The 18,135-nt window shown below is 64.0% G+C and overlaps 1 protein-coding gene across 1 annotated transcript; it reads left to right on the top strand.

Moving 5' to 3' along the window:
* Positions 1–416: 416 nt before the first annotated feature.
* On the top strand, positions 417–18,104 carry LOC142360241 (IQ motif and SEC7 domain-containing protein 2-like; the record flags this gene model as incomplete). The annotated part of the gene is given in 20 exon segments (XM_075412451.1): positions 417–459; positions 461–694; positions 3,691–3,980; positions 4,134–4,197; positions 5,748–5,785; positions 5,787–5,919; positions 5,921–6,373; positions 6,376–6,496; positions 6,540–6,648; positions 7,422–7,583; positions 7,673–7,795; positions 8,580–8,746; positions 8,853–8,992; positions 9,895–10,020; positions 10,140–10,239; positions 14,217–14,317; positions 14,320–14,380; positions 15,647–15,811; positions 16,260–16,309; positions 17,085–18,104. Coding segments are annotated over 20 exon segments (3,700 nt in total), but the record flags the coding sequence as incomplete, so codon positions are not given.
* Positions 18,105–18,135: the final 31 nt, after the last annotated feature.

Raw genomic sequence — 18,135 nt, 5'->3', positions numbered from 1 at the left:
TGTGTCCCCATGTCCGTGTGTCCCCCATGTTGGCCATATCCCTGTGTCCCCATGTCCACGTGTCCTGTGTCCACGTGTCCCCATGTCCATGTGTCCCATGTCCACCATGTCCACGTGTCCTGTGTCCACGTGTCCCCATGTCCATGCGTCCCCACGTCTACCATGTCCGTGTGTCCCGTGTCCGTGTCCCCCCATCTCCCCCCGTCCCCCCCCGGTGTCTGTGCCTGTCGTCCCCCCCCCCGTGTCCCCGCTCAGGTGGCTCCGGGCTCTTTGAGGGGGGGGTCTCTGGCTGTGGGGGGGTCTCGGGGGGGGTCTCGGGGGGGTCTCGGGGGTCTCGGAGGGGTCTCGGGGGTCTCGGGGGGGTCTCAGGGGTCTCGGGGGGTCCCCGCCGCGGGGGTGACGCGGTGTCCCCGCAGCGTGGACGGCGAGGCGCCGGGCAGCGAGGGCGGGGGGGCCGGGCCCCGACAGCCCCGGGCGCCCCCCCCCGTACCGCGGCCTCCCCCAGCCCACCCCCACGGGCCGGGGGGGGCCGGGGGGGCGCCCGGGGGGGGGTCCCCGGCCTTGGCCTGGCCCCGGCTGCCGCCCCAGCCCGCCAGCGTGGGCCCTGCGCAAGCAGGAGGAGGAGGAGGAGAGCAAGAGGCCGAAGGCTCTGAGCGACAGCTACGAGCTCTCCACCGACCTGCAGGACAAGAAGGTACCGCGGGGACCCCCCCCGACCCCCCCAGGTGGTCCCGGCCACGTGGGATGGTCCCCAACCCCACAGGATGGTCACCAGCCCCACATGATGGTCACCAGCCCCACGTGATGGTTCCCAGCCCCGCGTGATGGTCCCCAACCCCACGTGATGGTCCCCAACCCCATGGGATGGTCCTTGGACACGTGTGATGGTCCCCAACCCCACGTGATGGTCACCAACCCCACGCGTGATGGTCACCAGCCCCATGTGTGATGGTCACCAACCCACATGTGATGGGCACCAAACCCATGGGATGGTCCTTGGACACGTGGGATAGTCACCAACCCACATGTGATGGTCACCAGCCCCATGCGTGATGGTCACCAACCCACGTGTGATGGACACCAACCCATGTGTGATGGGACCCGGCCATGCATGATGGTCACCAACCCCACGTGTGATGGTCCCCAGCGTCATGTGATGGTCCCTGGCCACGTGTGATGGGCACCAACCCTACGGTGTGATGGGCACCAACCCCATGTGATGGTCCTTGGATGCGTGGGATGGTCACCAGCCCACGTGTGATGGGCACCAGCACATGTGTGATGCGCACCAACCCCCACGTGATGGTCCCCAGCCCCATGTGATGGTCCTTGGATGCGTGGGATGGTCACCAACCCCATGTGTGATGGGCACCAACCCCATGGGATGGTCCTTGGACGCGTGGGATGGTCACCAACCCACATGTGATGGTCAACAACCTCACGTGTGATGGGCACCAACCCCATGTGATGGTCACCAACCCCATGGGATGGTCCTTGGACATGTGGGATGGTCCCCCACCCCATGGGATGGTCCTTGGACATGTGGGATGGTCACCAGCCCCATGTGTAATGGTCACCAGCCCCATGTGTGATGGTCACCAGCCCCATGTGATGGTCCTTGGACACGTGGGATGGTCCCCAGCCCCACATGTGATGGTCACCAGCCCCATGTGATGGTCACCAACCCACATGTGATGGTCACCAACCCATGTGTGATGGACCTGGCCATGCGTGATGGTCACCAACCCACGTGTGATGGTCCCCAGCCCCATGGGATGGTCCTTGGACACCTGGGATGGTCCCCAGCCCCATGTGATGGTCCCCAGCCCCATGTGATGGTCCTTGGACACGTGTGATGGTCCTTGGACACGTGGGATGGTCCCCAGCCCCACGTGATGGTCACCAGCCCCATGGGATGGTCCTTGGATACGTGGGATGGTCACCAACCCACATGTGATGGTCACCAACCCATGTGTGATGGGACCTGGCCATGTGTGATGGTCACCAACCCACGTGTGATGGTCCCAGCCCCATGGATGGTCCTTGGACACGTGATGGCCACCAACCCAAGTGTGATGGTCCTTGGACACGTAGGATGGTCACCAGCCCCATGTGTGATGGTCCCCAGCCCCATGTGATGGTCCTTGGACACGTGGGATGGTCACCACCCACATGTGATGGTCACCAGCCCCATGTAACTGTCCGCGGCCAGGTGGGATGGTCCCCAGCCCCATGGGATGGTCACCAACCCATGTGTGGTGGGCACCAACCCCATGTGTGATGGGCACCAACCCTATGTGATGGTCCTTGGACATGTGGGATGGTCACCAGCCATGTGTGATGGTCCTTGGACACGTGGGATGGTCACCAGCCACGTGTGATGGGCACCAACCCATGTGTGATGGTACCTGGCCATGCAAGATGGTCACCAGCCCCATGTGATGGTCCTTGGACACGTGGGATGGTCCCCAGCCCCATGTGTGATGGTCCCCAGCCGCATGGGATGGTCACTGTCCCCATCCAATGGTCACCATACCTGTGTGAGGCCACCGCGCCCCCACCCTGGTGCCACCCCTGGTTCCCTGAGTTCTGCCTCACCCATGACCTTCTCCCGCCCTGTCCCCCACCCTGGACCCTGGCCCCTGGCCTTGCCCGCGTCCACCTCTGGCACCTCGTGTCCCCATCCCCATGTCCCCATCCATGTCCTCATCCTGGTCTGCTCATCCACATCCCCGTGTCCCCATCCCCACGTCCCCATATCTCCATCCATGTTCCCATCCATGTCCCCATCCCGTCATCCCCCGTCCCATGTCTCCATCAACGTCCCCATCCCCATGTCCCTACCCCCACGTCCCTACCCATGTCCCCATCCCCACATCCCCATCTCCATGTCTCCATCAATGTCTCCATCCCCATGTCCCCATCCCCACGTCCCCACATCCCCATCCCCATCTTGATGTCCCCATCTTGACATCCCCATCCATCCCCACGTCCCCATCTTGACGTCCCCGTCTTGACGTCACCATCTCCATGTCATCTTGATGTCCCCATGTTGTCATCCCCATCTTGACGTCCCCATCTTCATGTCATCTTGACGTCCCCATCTTCATGTCATCTTGATGTCCCCATCTTGACGTCCCCATCTTGACGTCCCCATCTCCATGTCATCTTGACATCCCCATCTTGACATCCCCATCTTGACGTCCCCATCTCCATGTCATCTTGACGTCCCCATCTTGTCATCCCCATCTTGATGTCCCCATCTCCATGTCATCTTGACGTCCCCATCTTGTCATCCCCATCTTGACGTCCCCATCTCCATGTCATCTTGACATCCCCATCTTGTCATCCCCATCTTGACGTCCCCTTCTTGACGTCCCCATCTCCATGTCATCTTGACATCCCCATCTTGACGTCCCCATATTGACATCCCCATCTCCATGTCATCTTGACGTCCCCATCTTGACGTCCCCATCTCCATGTCATCTTGATGTCCCCATCTTGACGTCCCCACCTCCATGTCATCTTGACGTCCCCATCTCCATGTCATCTTGACGTCCCCATCTTGTCATCCCCATCTTGACGTCCCCATCTTGACGTCCCCATCCATCCCCACATCCCCATCCCCACCTCCACGTCCCCATCTCCACGTCCCCACCTTGACGTCCCCGTGTCCCCCCCACCCCCCAGGTGGAGATGCTGGAACGCAAATATGGCGGCTACTTCCGCACCCGCCGCGCCGCCCGCACCATCCAGGCCGCCTTCCGCCGCTACCGCATGGCGCAGAAGTTCGAGCGGCTGCGCAGCGAGGGGGGCCGCGCCCGCCGCCTCGCCCTCCCCCGGCCTCCGCCTCCAGTTCTCCTTCGAGGAGTACGACCGCGGGCCCCCCGCCCCCGCCCCGGGCCCCCCGCCCCCCGCCCCCCCCCCTACTTCCAGGGCAAACCCGCCTCGCTGGACGAGGGGGTCTTGGGGGGCCCCAGGCGGGCGCCCCGTTACGGGGGGGGGGGGGGGGGGGGGGGTCTTGCCGGGCGGGGTTGGATGGGGGAGGGGGGGCCCGGCGGCGGCGGAGGGGTGGGGGCGGTGGGGGGGGGGAGGGGCGGGGGGGCGCGGGGAGCCCCCCCTCGCCTCGGCAGCTCTCGGCTTCCGCCGACTTCGGGCCCGGAGGGGGGGGATTTGGAGGAGGCGTTCGCGCAGCAGGTAGGGGGGCGCGGGGGTCACGGGGGTCATGGGAGGTCATAGGGGTCATGGGAGGTCATAGGGGTCATGGGGGTCATGGGAGGTCATGGGGGTCATGGGAGGTCATGGGGGTCATGGGAGGTCATGGGGGTCATGGGGGTCATGGGAGGTCATGGGGGTCATGGGAGGTCATGGGGGTCATGGGGGTCAGAGGGGTCATGGGAGGTCAAAGGGGTCATGGGAGGTCAAAGGGGCCATGGGGTCATGGGGGGGTCATGGGGTTCATGGGAGACATTGGGGGGTCATTGGAGGTCATAGGGGGTCATGGGGGTCAGAGGGGTCATGGGGTCATGGGAGAGGTCAAAGGGCCCCCGGTCATGGGGGTCATGGGAGGTCAAAGGGGTCATGGTGGCCATGGGAGACATTGGGGGGTCATGGGAGGTCATAGGGGCCATGGGGTCATGGGGGGTCATGGGGGTCAGAGGGGTCATGGGGGTCATGGGAGGTCAAAGGGGCATGGGGGGTCATGGGGGTCAGAGGGGTCACGGGAGGTCATGGGGGCCATGGGGGGGTCATGGGGGTCAGAGGGGGTCATGGGAGGTCAAAGGGTCATGGTGGCCATGGGAGACATTGGGGGGTCATGGGAGGTCATGGGAGATATGGTGGGGGTGTCATGGGTGTCCTAGGGGTCATAGGAGGTCATAGGGGACATGGGGGTCATGGGAGGCCATGGGGGGGTCATGGGAGACATAGGGGGTCATGAGGGTCATAGGGGTCATGGGAGGTCACGGGGACCATGGGAGGTCATGGGGGCCATGGGGGAATGGGAGGTCATGGGGGCCGTGGGAGGGTCATGGGGGTCATAGGGGCCATGGGGTCATGGGGGGGTCAGAGGGGTCATGGGGGTCATGGGAGGTCAAAGGGGCCATGGGGGGGGTCATGGGGGTCAGAGGGGCCATGAGAGGTCATGGGGGCCATGGGGTCATGGGAGGACATGAGGGGGTCATGGGGGTCTAGGAGTCAAGGGAGGTCACAGGGGACATGTGGGGGTCATGGGAGGTCAGAGGGGCCATGGGAGGTCAGAGGGGCCATGGGGATCAGAGGGGTCATGGGGGGTCACTGGGGACATAGGGCATGTGGAGGTCATAGGGGTCATAGGGGACATGGAGGGGACACAGGGGTCATGGGGGTCATGGGAGGTCATAGGGGCCATGGGAGGTCATAGGGTCATGGGGGGGTCATGGGTGGGGCCGTGGGAGGTCATGGGGGTCATGGGAGATCATGGGGTTCGTGGGAGGTCGTGGGGGTCATGGGGGGGTCATAGAAGACATGGAGGGTCATGGGGTCATCAGAGGCCACAGGGGTCATGGGGGTCAGAGGGGTCATGGGAGGTCAGAGGGGCCATGGGAGGTCAAGGGGAGGTCATGGGGGCCCTAGGGGTCATGGGAGGTCGTGGGAAGCCACGTGGTCATGGGGGGACGGGGTCACGGGGGGGTCAGGGGTCACAGTGGCTATTGGGGGTGGGGGGAGGGGCTGATATGGGGCCCCCCCGCCCCTCCCCTCCCCCGCAGGTGAAGTCCTTGGCCGCCTCCATCGACGAAGCCCTGGGGGGGGGCGGGTCCCAGGGGGGTCCCCCCCCGGCGCCCCCCCCCCCCCGCCGCCGACAGCGCCGCCACCTCCGCCAGCGACGTCACCCTCTACCTGGACGAGGGGCTCCCCGGCGACCCCCCCTCCCCCGAGCGACCCCCCCAGCCCCCAACCCCCCCCCCCCCTCCCCGACAGCGGCGGGGGCCCCCCCCAACCCCCCGCCCCCCCGCCTCCCCCGCCTCCCCCCAACCCCCCCGGCCCCGCCGAACGCTGGGGGGGGCACCCGAGGAACCCCCTCGCCGCGGCCCCCCCCTGCTTGGAGTGCCGGGGGCGGGGCGGCGGGGGGGGGGTCGGGGGGAGTGGGGGTGGGGGTCACCCCCCCTTGCTGACGGTCGAGCCCCCCAGCGACAGCTCGGCCGACCTCAGCGACCGCTCCGACCGCGGCTCCCTCAACCGGGGGGGACCCTACAAACCCGAAGGGGCCGGTGGGGGGGGGGACCTTACCCCGGCCCCCCCGGCCCCCCGCATCGCTGTTTCCACCCGAACCGCCCCCCCCCTGCCGCGCCCCCCGCCTCCGGACCCCCCCCGCCGCCCCCCGCCGCCGAGGAGGGGTCGGAGGGGGACAACGAGAGCTTGGGGAGCAGCTCCAACTCCAACGAGACCCTCAACTGCTCCTCGGGTTCCTCGTCCCGAGACAGCCTCCGCCGCCCCCCCCCCGCCGCCCCCCCCGCCTCCCGCCGGCCCCCCGCAACCCCCCGGCCCCGCCGGCCCCCCCGGCAAAGCCACCTACCAACGGGAACCGCGGCAGAGCTGGGACTCGCCGGCGCTCAACAACGACGTGGTGCAACGCCGGCAGTACCGCATCGGCCTCAACCTCTTCAACAAGTGAGGGGGGGGGCGGGGGGAAATTTGGAGGGGGGGGGGGGGGCTGGAGGGGGCTGGCGGCCCCGCGTCGGAGGTGGGATGGGGTCTGGTGGTCCAATAGTGGGACCTCGTGGCGTTCGCGGTGGCCCGGTGGAAGGGAGGGGGCGGGAATCTTGGTGGCCCGATGGTGGAGACAGCATGATGTTCTAGATGACCCAAGAGCAAGGAAAATATGACCTTGGTGGGCCTAGAGAAAGGCCGAGGCAACCTTCTTGGTGGCCTGATGGTGAAGACAGGGTGATGTTCTAGATGACCCAAGAGCAAGGAAAGTATGACCTTGGTGGGCCTAGAGAAGGGCCAAGGTGACCTTCTTGGTGGCCCTAGAGAAAGACCAAGATGACCTTCTTGGTGGCCCGATAGTGGAGACGGGGTGATGTTGTGAATGTCCCAAGAGCAAGGAGAGGATGATGTTGGTGACCCTAGAGAAAGGCTGAGGCGACCTTCTTGGTGGCCCGATGGTGAAGACAGGGTGATGTTCTAGATGACCCAAGAGCAAGGAGAGGATGACCTTGGTGTCTCTAGAGAAAGGCCGAGGCGACCTTCTTGGTGGCCTTGTAGAAAGGCCAAGGTGATGTTTAGGTGGTTCTCTAGAAGACCACGATGATGTTTCTGGATAACCCTATAAGAAGGCCATGGTGATGTTCTAGGTGACCCAGCATCAAGGCGTGATGACGTTCTAGGTCACCCTATAGAGAAGCCAGGTTGTCCTCCTAGGTGGCCCCCTATCTTTGTAGGAAACCAGAGAAGGGGATCCAGTACCTGATCGAGAGGGGCTTCCTCTCGGACACGCCGGTGGGGGTGGCCCACTTCATCCTGGAGAGGAAGGGCTTGAGCCGGCAGATGATCGGCGAGTTCCTCGGCAACCGCCAGAAGCAATTCAACCGTGACGTCCTGGAGTAAGGCGTGGGGTGGGATGGGGGACACGCTGGGACATGAGGGGAGCGTCCTCCTCCGGGACCGAGGCCATCTCGAGGTTCTCCTGCAGCTGCGTGGTGGACGAGATGGACTTCTCTGGGATGGAGCTGGACGAGGCCTTGCGGAAGTTCCAATCCCACATTCGGGTGCAGGGGGAGGCCCAGAAGGTCGAGCGCTTGATCGAGGCCTTCAGGTGAGGGACGGTGACGAGTCCATGTCCCCACCCCATCTCCCCTGGCGCCGGGAAGGCCACTGGGCCGTGGCACGCGGTTGCGTGGTCACCTTGGGGTGATGTTCTCGGTGAGCCTATGGGTCAAGAGGAAGATGCTAGGAGTGGTGGCCCACGTGCCGTGGGGTGATGTTCTAGGTGACCCTGTGGACTGAGCAGGGGACATCGAGTTGGTGGCCCCCATGGGAGCAGGTCGTGTTCTAGGTGACCCTAGGGACCAAACAGGGGGACGTCAGGGTGGTGGCCCACGTGGGACCAGGACACGTTCTAGGTGACCCTATGGACCAAGCAGAGTGGTGGCCCATGTGGGAGCAGGTCATGTTCTAGATGACCCTAGGGGCCAAACAGGGGGACATGGGTTGGTGGCCCACATAGGACCAGGTGATGTTCTAGGTGACCCTAGGGACCAAGCAGGGGGACATGGGTTGGTGGCCCCCCATGGGAGCAGGCGATGTTCTAGGTGACCCTATAGACTAGGAGAACATCAGAGGTGGTGGCCCACATGGGAGCAGGCGATGTTCTAGGTGACCCTATAGACTAGGAGACATCGGAGGTGGTGGCCCATATGGAGCAGGCGATGTTCTAGGTGACCCTATAGACTAGGAAGACATCAGAGGTGGTGCCCCACATACAAGGAGACCTGGACCACACTGGGACTGCTGTGGGGTGCAGAGGCCATCCCGGCCACGTGGGGATGGCCATGGGGCACCCTGACCCCATGGGCCGGTGGGGGTTGTCCGCCCCGCAGCCAACGCTACTGCGTGTGTAACGCGGCCCTGCTGCGCCAGTTCCGCAACCCGGACACCATCTTCATCCTGGCCTTCGCCATCATCCTCCTCAACACCGACATGTACAGCCCCAGCGTCAAGGCCGAGCGCAAGATGAAGCTGGAGGACTTCATCAAGAACCTCCGAGGTGAGGCCGGCGGTCCCATCTCGTCCCCCCTCGGTTGTCCCCACCCCCCTGCTTCGGAACGAGGGTTCTAGAGCCGGGGCGGGGGGGCACCCCGGGTGTCGCGCAGGGGTGGACAACGGGGAGGACATCCCCCGGGACATGCTGGTGGGCATCTACCAGCGCATCCAGAGCCGGGAGCTGCGCACCAACGACGACCACGTCTCCCAGGTCCAGGCCGTCGAGCGGATGATCGTTGGCAAGAAGCCGGTGGGTTCACCTGAGGGGCGGGGCGGGTTCTAGGTGACCTATGGGGGAGGTTCTAGGTGACCCTATGGAGGGATCCTCTAGGTGACCCTGTGGAGGGATGGTTGAGGTGACCTATGGGAGATGTTCTACGTGACCTGTGGAGGGGTGGTTTAGGTGACCTGTGGCAGATGTTCTAGGTGACCCTATGGGAGAAGTTCTAGGTGACCCTATGGAGAGATGTTCTAGGTGACCCAATGGAGGGATGCTCCAGGTGACCTATGGAGGGACGCTCTAGGTGACCCTATGGAGGATGTTCTAGGTGATCTATGAAGGGATGGTGTAGGTGACCTATGGGGGAAGTTCTCGGTGACCCTGTGGAGGCATGGTTTAGGTGACCTATGGAAGATGTTCTACATGACCTACGGAGGATGATCTAAGTGACCCTATGGAGGGATGCTCTAGGTGACCTGTGGAGAATGTTCTAGGTGACCCTATGGCAGGATGCTCTAGGGGACCCTATGGAGGGAAGGTCTAGGTGACCTATGGCAGAAGTTCTAGGTGACCCTATGGAGAGATAGTTTAGGTGACCTTTGGAGAGATGTTCCTCAAGACCCACGGGGGACGTTCTAGATGACCCTATGGGAGAAGTCCTAGGTGACTCTATGGAGGATGTTCTAGATGACCCTATGGGAGAAGTCCTAGGTGACCCTATGGAGGACGTTCTAGGTGATCCTATGGGGGACGTTCTAGATGCTCCAACGGGGGATGCTGGAGGTGACACTATGGAGGAACGCTCTAGGTGACCCCAGGGATGGGCCAGGCCAATGTCAAGCCTGCCATCACCATCAAGGGATGGGCCTGGAGGCCGGGTGGGTGTGTCCCCCCGAGGCCCCGCCCCATGCTGAGCCCACCCCCACCCTCAGGTGCTGTCCCTGCCCCACCGGCGCCTGGTGTGCTGCTGTCAGCTCTACGAGGTCCCCGACCCCAACCGGCCCCAGCGCCTGGGGTTGCACCAGCGCGAGGTCTTCCTCTTCAACGACCTGCTGGTGGTGAGCCGGACGCCTGGGTCCTCTGAAGAGCCAGGGTGTCCCTGGGGTGGGGGGCACCCACAGGGAGTAGAGGGGTCTCCCAGATGCCTGGGTCCCCGGTGACCTGGTGGCCCCGGCAGGTGACGAAGATCTTCCAGAAGAAGAAGATCCTGGTGACCTACAGCTTCCGACAGAGCTTCCCCCTCGTTGAGATGCACATGCAGCTCTTCCAGAACGCCTGTGAGCCCCACGGCGCCCCACGGCACCCCATGGCATGCCCTCCTGCCCCACGGCATCTCCATGGGGTGCTCCCCTGCCCCTACGTCCCACGAGATCCACTACCGGATGATCCTTTGTCCTGTGGGGCCCACCACGGAATGTCCCCCATGGGATGTCCCTTGGTGTCACCCATGGGATGTCACCCACCTCATGGTGTCCCCTATGGGATGTCCCATGGTGTCCCCCAAAGTTTGTCCCATGATGGCCTCCATAGGATGTCCCATGATGTCCCCCATTGGATGTCCCTTGGTGTCCTCCATGGGATGTTCCATGATGTGCCCTGTGGGAAGTTCCCCAAGTCATGCTGTCCCCCATGAGTTGTCCCATAGTATCATCCATGGGATGTCCCATGATGTTCCCCATTGGATGTCCTTTGGTGTCCCCCATTGGATGTTCCCCACCCCACGATGTCCCCCATGGGATGTATCATGGCGTCATCCATGGGATGTCCCTTGGTGTCCCCATAGGATGTTTCTTGGTGTCCCCCATGGGATGTTCCCCACCCCACGATGTTCCCCATGGGTTGTCCCATAGTGTCATCCATGGGATGTCCCATGATGTTCCCCATTGGATGTCCCTTGGTGTCCCCCATTGAATGTCCCTTGATGTTCCCCATTGGGTGTCCCATGGTGTCCCCCGTGGGATATCCTCTGGTGTCCCCCATGGGCTGTCCCATGGTGGCTCCCATGGGATGTTCCCCACCCCACGATGTTCCCCATGGGTTGTCCCATAGTGTCATCCATGGGATGTCCCATGATGTTCCCCATTGGATGTCTCTTGGTGTCCCCCATTGGATGTCCCTTGATGTCTCCCATTAGATATCCCTTGGCTTCCCTATGGGATGTTCCCCACCTCATGATGTCCCACAAGGGATGTCCCATGATGTTGCCCATGGGTTGTCCCATAGTGTCATCCATGGGATGTCCCTTGGTGTCCCCATAGGATGTCTCTTGGTCTCCCCCATTGGATATCTCTTGATGTCCCCCATTGGATGTCCCATGGTGTGCCCCATGGATTGTCCCATGGTGGTCCCCATAGGATGTCCCATGATGTCCCCCATGGGATGTCCCTTGGTGTCCCCATAGGATGTCTCTTGGTGTCCCTCATGGGATGTTCCCCACCCCACAATGTCCCCCATGGGATGTCCTTTGGTGTCCCCCATTGGATGTCTCTTGGTGTCCCCCATGGGTTCTTCCCCACCTCATGATGTCCCCCATGGGATGTCCCATGAAGTCCCCCATTGGATGTCCCTTGATGTCCCCCATGGGTTGTCCCATGGTGGCTCCCATGGGATGTCCCTTGGTGTCCCCATAGGATGTCTCTTGGTCTCCCCCATTGGATATCTCTTGATGTCCCCCATTGGATGTCCCATGGTGTGCCCCATGGATTGTCCCATGGTGGTCCCCATAGGATGTCCCATGATGTCCCCCATGGGATGTCCCATAGTGTCATCCATGGGATGTCCCTTGGTGTCCCCATAGGATGTCTCTTGGTCTCCCCCATTGGATATCTCTTGATGTCCCCCATTGGATGTCCCATGGTGTGCCCCATGGATTGTCCCATGGTGGTCCCCATAGGATGTCCCATGATGTCCCCCATGGGATGTCCCATGGTGTCATCCATGGGATGTCCCTTGGTGTCCCCATAGGATGTCTCTTGGTGTCCCTCATGGGATGTTCCCCACCCCACAATGTCCCCCATGGGATGTCCTTTGGTGTCCCCCATTGGATGTCTCTTGGTGTCCCCCATGGGTTCTTCCCCACCTCATGATGTCCCCCATGGGATGTCCCATGAAGTCCCCCATTGGATGTCCCTTGATGTCCCCCATGGATTGTCCCATGGTGGCTCCCATGGGATGTTCCCCACCCCACGATGTTCCTCATGGGTTGTCCCATAGTGTCATCCATGGGATGTCCCATGATGTTCCCCATTGGATGTCTCTTGGTGTCCCCCATTGGATGTCCCTTGATGTCTCCCATTGGATATCCCTTGGCTTCCCTATGGGATATTCCCCACCTCATGATGTCCCACAAGGGATGTCCCATGATGTTCCCCATGGGTTGTCCCATAGTGTCATCCATGGGATGTCCCATGATGTTCCCCATTGGATGTCCCTTGGTGTCCCCCATTGAATGTCCCTTGATGTTCCCCATTGGGTGTCCCATGGTGTCCCCCGTGGGATATCCTCTGGTGTCCCCCATGGGCTGTCCCATGGTGGCTCCCATGGGATGTTCCCCACCCCACGATGTTCCCCATGGGTTGTCCCATAGTGTCATCCATGGGATGTCCCATGATGTTCCCCATTGGATGTCTCTTGGTGTCCCCCATTGGATGTCCCTTGATGTCTCCCATTAGATATCCCTTGGCTTCCCTATGGGATGTTCCCCACCTCATGATGTCCCACAAGGGATGTCCCATGATGTTGCCCATGGGTTGTCCCATAGTGTCATCCATGGGATGTCCCTTGGTGTCCCCATAGGATGTCTCTTGGTCTCCCCCATTGGATATCTCTTGATGTCCCCCATTGGATGTCCCATGGTGTGCCCCATGGATTGTCCCATGGTGGTCCCCATAGGATGTCCCATGATGTCCCCCATGGGATGTCCCTTGGTGTCCCCATAGGATGTCTCTTGGTGTCCCTCATGGGATGTTCCCCACCCCACAATGTCCCCCATGGGATGTCCTTTGGTGTCCCCCATTGGATGTCTCTTGGTGTCCCCCATGGGTTCTTCCCCACCTCATGATGTCCCCCATGGGATGTCCCATGAAGTCCCCCATTGGATGTCCCTTGATGTCCCCCATGGGTTGTCCCATGGTGGCTCCCATGGGATGTCCCTTGGTGTCCCCATAGGATGTCTCTTGGTCTCCCCCATTGGATATCTCTTGATGTCCCCCATTGGATGTCCCATGGTGTGCCCCATGGATTGTCCCATGGTGGTCCCCATAGGATGTCCCATGATGTCCCCCATGGGATGTCCCATAGTGTCATCCATGGGATGTCCCTTGGTGTCCCCATAGGATGTCTCTTGGTCTCCCCCATTGGATATCTCTTGATGTCCCCCATTGGATGTCCCATGGTGTGCCCCATGGATTGTCCCATGGTGGTCCCCATAGGATGTCCCATGATGTCCCCCATGGGATGTCCCATGGTGTCATCCATGGGATGTCCCTTGGTGTCCCCATAGGATGTCTCTTGGTGTCCCTCATGGGATGTTCCCCACCCCACAATGTCCCCCATGGGATGTCCTTTGGTGTCCCCCATTGGATGTCTCTTGGTGTCCCCCATGGGTTCTTCCCCACCTCATGATGTCCCCCATGGGATGTCCCATGAAGTCCCCCATTGGATGTCCCTTGATGTCCCCCATGGATTGTCCCATGGTGGCTCCCATGGGATGTTCCCCACCCCACGATGTTCCTCATGGGTTGTCCCATAGTGTCATCCATGGGATGTCCCATGATGTTCCCCATTGGATGTCTCTTGGTGTCCCCCATTGGATGTCCCTTGATGTCTCCCATTGGATATCCCTTGGCTTCCCTATGGGATATTCCCCACCTCATGATGTCCCACAAGGGATGTCCATGATGTTCCCCATGGGTTGTCCCATAGTGTCATCCATGGGATGTCCCATGATGTTCCCCATTGGATGTCTCTTAGTGTCCCCCATTGGATATCTCTTGATGTCCCCCATTGGATGTCCCATGGTGGTCCCCATGGGATGTCCCTTGGTGTCCTCCATTGGATGTCTCTTGGTGTTCTCCATTGGATGTCTCTTGGTGTCCCCCATGGGATGTCCCATGGTGGTCCCCATGGGATGTCCCTTGGTGTCCTCCATTGGATGTCTCTTGGTGTCCCCCATTGGATGTTCCCCACCCCACGATGTCCCCCATGGGAACCCCGTGCCCTCTGACCCCGCGCCCCCTGACCCCCCCTCCCCCAGATTACCAGTTTGGGATCAAGCTGCTGTCGGCGGCGCCGGGCGGGGAGAGGAAGGTCCTCATCATCTTCAACGCCCCGAGCCCGCAGGACCGGCTGCGCTTCGTTCCAGCGACCTCCGCGAGTCCGTGGCCGAGGTGCAGGAGATGGAGAAGTACCGCGTGGAGGGTGAGCGGGGCGCTGGGAGCACTGGGAGATACTGGGATGGGCACTGGGAGCACTTGGGTGGGCACTGGGATGGTTCCTGGGTCAGCTGGGTGGGGAACGGGCTGTGGGGGCACTGGTGGCACTGGGATGGGCACTGGTGGCACTGGGATGGGCACTGGGAGCACTTGGGTGGGCACTAGGACATTCACTGGGGTCAGTTGGATGGGGAATGGGAGCACTGGGGATACTGGGATGGGCACTGGGAGCACTTGGGTGGGCACTGGGATGGTTCTTGGGGCCAACTGGGTGGGGAATGGGGCCATGGGGGGCACTGGTGGCACTGGGATGGGCACTGGGAACGCTGGGAGCACTTGGATGGGCACTGGGATGGTTCTTGGGGTCAACTGGATGGGGAATGGGGCCGTGGGGGGCACTGGTGGCACTGGGATGGGCACTGGGAGCACTTGGGTGGGCACTAGGACATTCCCTGGGGTCAGCTGGATGGGGAATGGGAGCACTGGGAGCACTGGGAAGACTTGAATTGGCACTGGGATGGCTCCTGTGGTAAACTGGGTGAGAAATGGGGGCACTGGAACAGGTAGTGTAGGCACTGGAAGCACTGGGGTGGGAACTGGGGGCACTGGGGCAGTCCCTGGACCACTGGGACTGGCACTGGGAGCACTGGAACTGGCACTGGGAGCACTGGGACTGGCAGTGGGCCACTGGGTCGGGCACTGGGGGAACTGGGACTGGCACTGGGCCACTGGAACTGGTAATTGGGCCACTGGAACAGGCACTGGGGGCACTGGGACAGGCAGTGGGCCACTGGGACAGGCACTGGGGGCACTGGGACAGGCAGTGGGGCCACTGGGACTGGCACCGGGGGCACTGGGATGGAAACTGTGGGCACTGGGCCAGGCAGTGGGCCACTGGGACAGTCACTGGGGAACTGGGACTGGCACTGGGCCACTGGAACTGGTAATTGGGCCACTGGGACAGGCACTGGGGGCACTGGACAGGCAGTGGGCCACTGGGACAGGCACTGGGGGCACTGGGACTGGCAGTGGGGGCACTGGGACAGGCAATGGGCCACTGGGACTGACACTGGGGGCACTGGGACTGGCACTGGGGGCACTCGGCCAGGCACTGGGGGCACCAAGGTGGTCGGGGGGGTCACTGGGAGCACTGGGATGGCCACCAAGGTGGTCCCCGGGGGCATTCCGACGGGCACTGGGCCCGCTGGGAGGGCACTGGGCTGACTGGGGCCGCCGTGTCCCCCCCCCGCAGCCGAGCTGGAGAAGCAGAAGGGGGTGGCGGGGCCGCGGGGGGGGGGGCCCCCCCGAGAAGCCCTCAACGGCCTCAGCCGCAGCAGCCTGGAGGAGGCCTTCGGGCCGGGGGAGGGGCTCAAGCGCAGCGCCCTGAGCAGCTCCCTGCGGGACCTCTCCGACGGCGGTGAGGGGGGGCCGGGGGGGCCATGGGAGGGGGCTGGGGGGGCCCTGGGAGGGCATTTGGGGTGCCCGGAGCAGGGGGTTGGGGTCCCCTGGGGCATTATGGTACCTTGGGTGGGCAATTGGGGTGCCCTGGGGTGTTTGGGGGTCCCTGGGAGCAATTGGGGTCCTCTGGGAGGGCATTTGGGGTGCCCTGGGGCGATTTGGGGGCCTCTGGGGGGGCTTAGGGTCCACTGGGAGGGCATTTGGGGTGCCCAGGGCAGGGAGTTTTGGTCCCCTGGAGCATTTTGGGGTTCCCTTGGGGGCCCCTGGGGTTCCCTGGGAGGGCATTTGGGGTGCACTGGGGGGCAGTTGGGGTCCCCCCGGGAGGTGCTGGGGTCCCCCGGGGAGGGGTCACACCAGGGAGACCCCCCCCACTGCCCCCCAAACTGTGCCTCCCCCCCCCCCCCAAGGCAAGCGGGGCCGGCGCAACAGCGTGGGGTCCCTGGACAGCACCATCGAGGTGAGTGGGAGGGGCCCCGACAGGCCCCGCCCCCGTCAGGCCCCGCCCCTTCAAACCCCACCCCCCTCTGTTTCCTAGTGCCCCTCTGCTCTGGGGAAGGGGGCGGAGCTTGCTGGAGGGGCAGGGCTTGGGCATGCAGGGGTGGGGCTTGTCCACAAGGGGCGTGGTTGGGCCCGGGGGCGGGGCTTTCCCGGGGAAGGGGCGGGGCTTTCCCTGAACTGGCAGTGGGGGAGGGCGTTGCATCAGGGGGTGGGGCCATCCCAGGGAAAGGGAGGAGCCCGGGGCCCCATCCACCAATGAGAAAGAGAAGCTGAAGCTGGGGGGGCGGGGCTTCTTTGCAAAGACCATGTGACCTGGCACCGGGGAGGGGGAGGGGCCTGTCCCATTTGCCACCAATGGGTGGGGGAAGGCAGGTGCCAAGGGGCGGGGCTCAAAGCCCAGGGGCGGGGCTGCTGCTAGGGGGCAGGGCTTACAGCCCAGGGGCGGGGCTGGTGCTAGGGGGCGGGGCTTTGGGTCTCAGAGCCCAGGGGCGGGGCTGGCGCTAGGGGGCGGGGCTTTGGGGCTCACAGCCCAGGGGCGGAGCTGGCCCTAGGGGGCGTGGCTTTTCCAGGGAGAGGGTGGGGCTCGCTCTAAGGGGCGGGGATTATCCTGGCTGGGGGGGGGGTCTAGGCTCCCTTATTGCCACCAATGGGCCGAGGCCTGGTGGGGGGGAGGCGTGGCCTGGCGGGAGAGTGGGCGTGGCCCATCCGTGCTGACCCCGCCCCCCATCCCGCAGGGCTCCATCATCAGCAGCCCCCGGCCGCAGGCTCGGGGTCCCCCGGGGGGGCCGGGGGGGGCCCCGGAGGGCTACAAACCCCCCCCCCGCCCTGTCTCCAACTCCTCCTCCTTCTTGGGGTCCCTCTTCGGCAGCCGGAGGGGCAAAGGCCCCCCCGGCCCCCCAGCCGGCGCCGGGGGTCCCGCCTCGGCTTCGGCCTCCTCATCCTCGGCTTCGTCCTCCCATCACCATCACCCCCCCCCCCCGCGGCCCCCCCCGGCCCCCGAGGGCCCCTCCAAGCTCCAGGCCCTCCACGCTCAGTACTGCCACGGGGCCGGGGGGGAGAGGGGGGCCGGGGGGGGGGGCGGGGGTGGGGGGGGGACCCGGCCCCCCCCCCTCCTCCCCCGCCTTACCCCCAACAGCCCCCCCCTCCCGCTCGCCCCGCGCCCCCCCCCGCCACTCCCCGCCATCGCCGCCGGAGCCCCCCCCCCGCTTCCACGGGGGACCCCAACCCCCTCTGTCAGCCCCCCCCCAACAACACGGCCCCCCCGGCGGGGGGTTCCCCCCCCCGCACCCCCATTACACCCTACACCGGCCCGGCAAAAGGGGGGGGGCCCCCCCGGGACCCCCCCGCCAGCCCCTTTCCCCCCTGCCCCTCTACAGCCCCGCGCCCCCCCACCACGGCCTGCCCCACGCGTACCCCCCCGGCCCCCCGCCCCCCTCACCACCACCCCCCGCCCCCCCCCACCGCCGCCGCCAAACACTTCGTTTTCGGCGGGGGGGGTCCGGTCGGGGGGGCTCTGCGGGGCGGGGGGGCTCCCCCCCCGCCCCATCACCACCACCACCACCATCACCACCACCACCCCCCGCCCCCCCCATTCCCCCATCCCCCCCCACCCTTCTTACCCGCCTTTGCCCCCCCCCCTTCCCCCCACACCCCCCTCAGCCCCCACTCCCCGCCGGCCCCACCTCGCCCCTGGCCCAAGCCGGGCAGGGCCCCCCAAACCCAAGGGGGGGAACCGCATCAGCACCGTGGTCTGACCCCCCCCCCCCCCCCACCCCCCCCGGGCAG

Source organism: Opisthocomus hoazin, unplaced genomic scaffold, assembly GCF_030867145.1.
Source record: "Opisthocomus hoazin isolate bOpiHoa1 unplaced genomic scaffold, bOpiHoa1.hap1 HAP1_SCAFFOLD_214, whole genome shotgun sequence".
Taxonomy (NCBI): Eukaryota; Metazoa; Chordata; class Aves; order Opisthocomiformes; family Opisthocomidae; genus Opisthocomus; species Opisthocomus hoazin.
The sequence above is the reverse complement of the archived record's forward strand: the minus strand, read 5'-3'. Positions and strand labels throughout refer to the sequence as shown.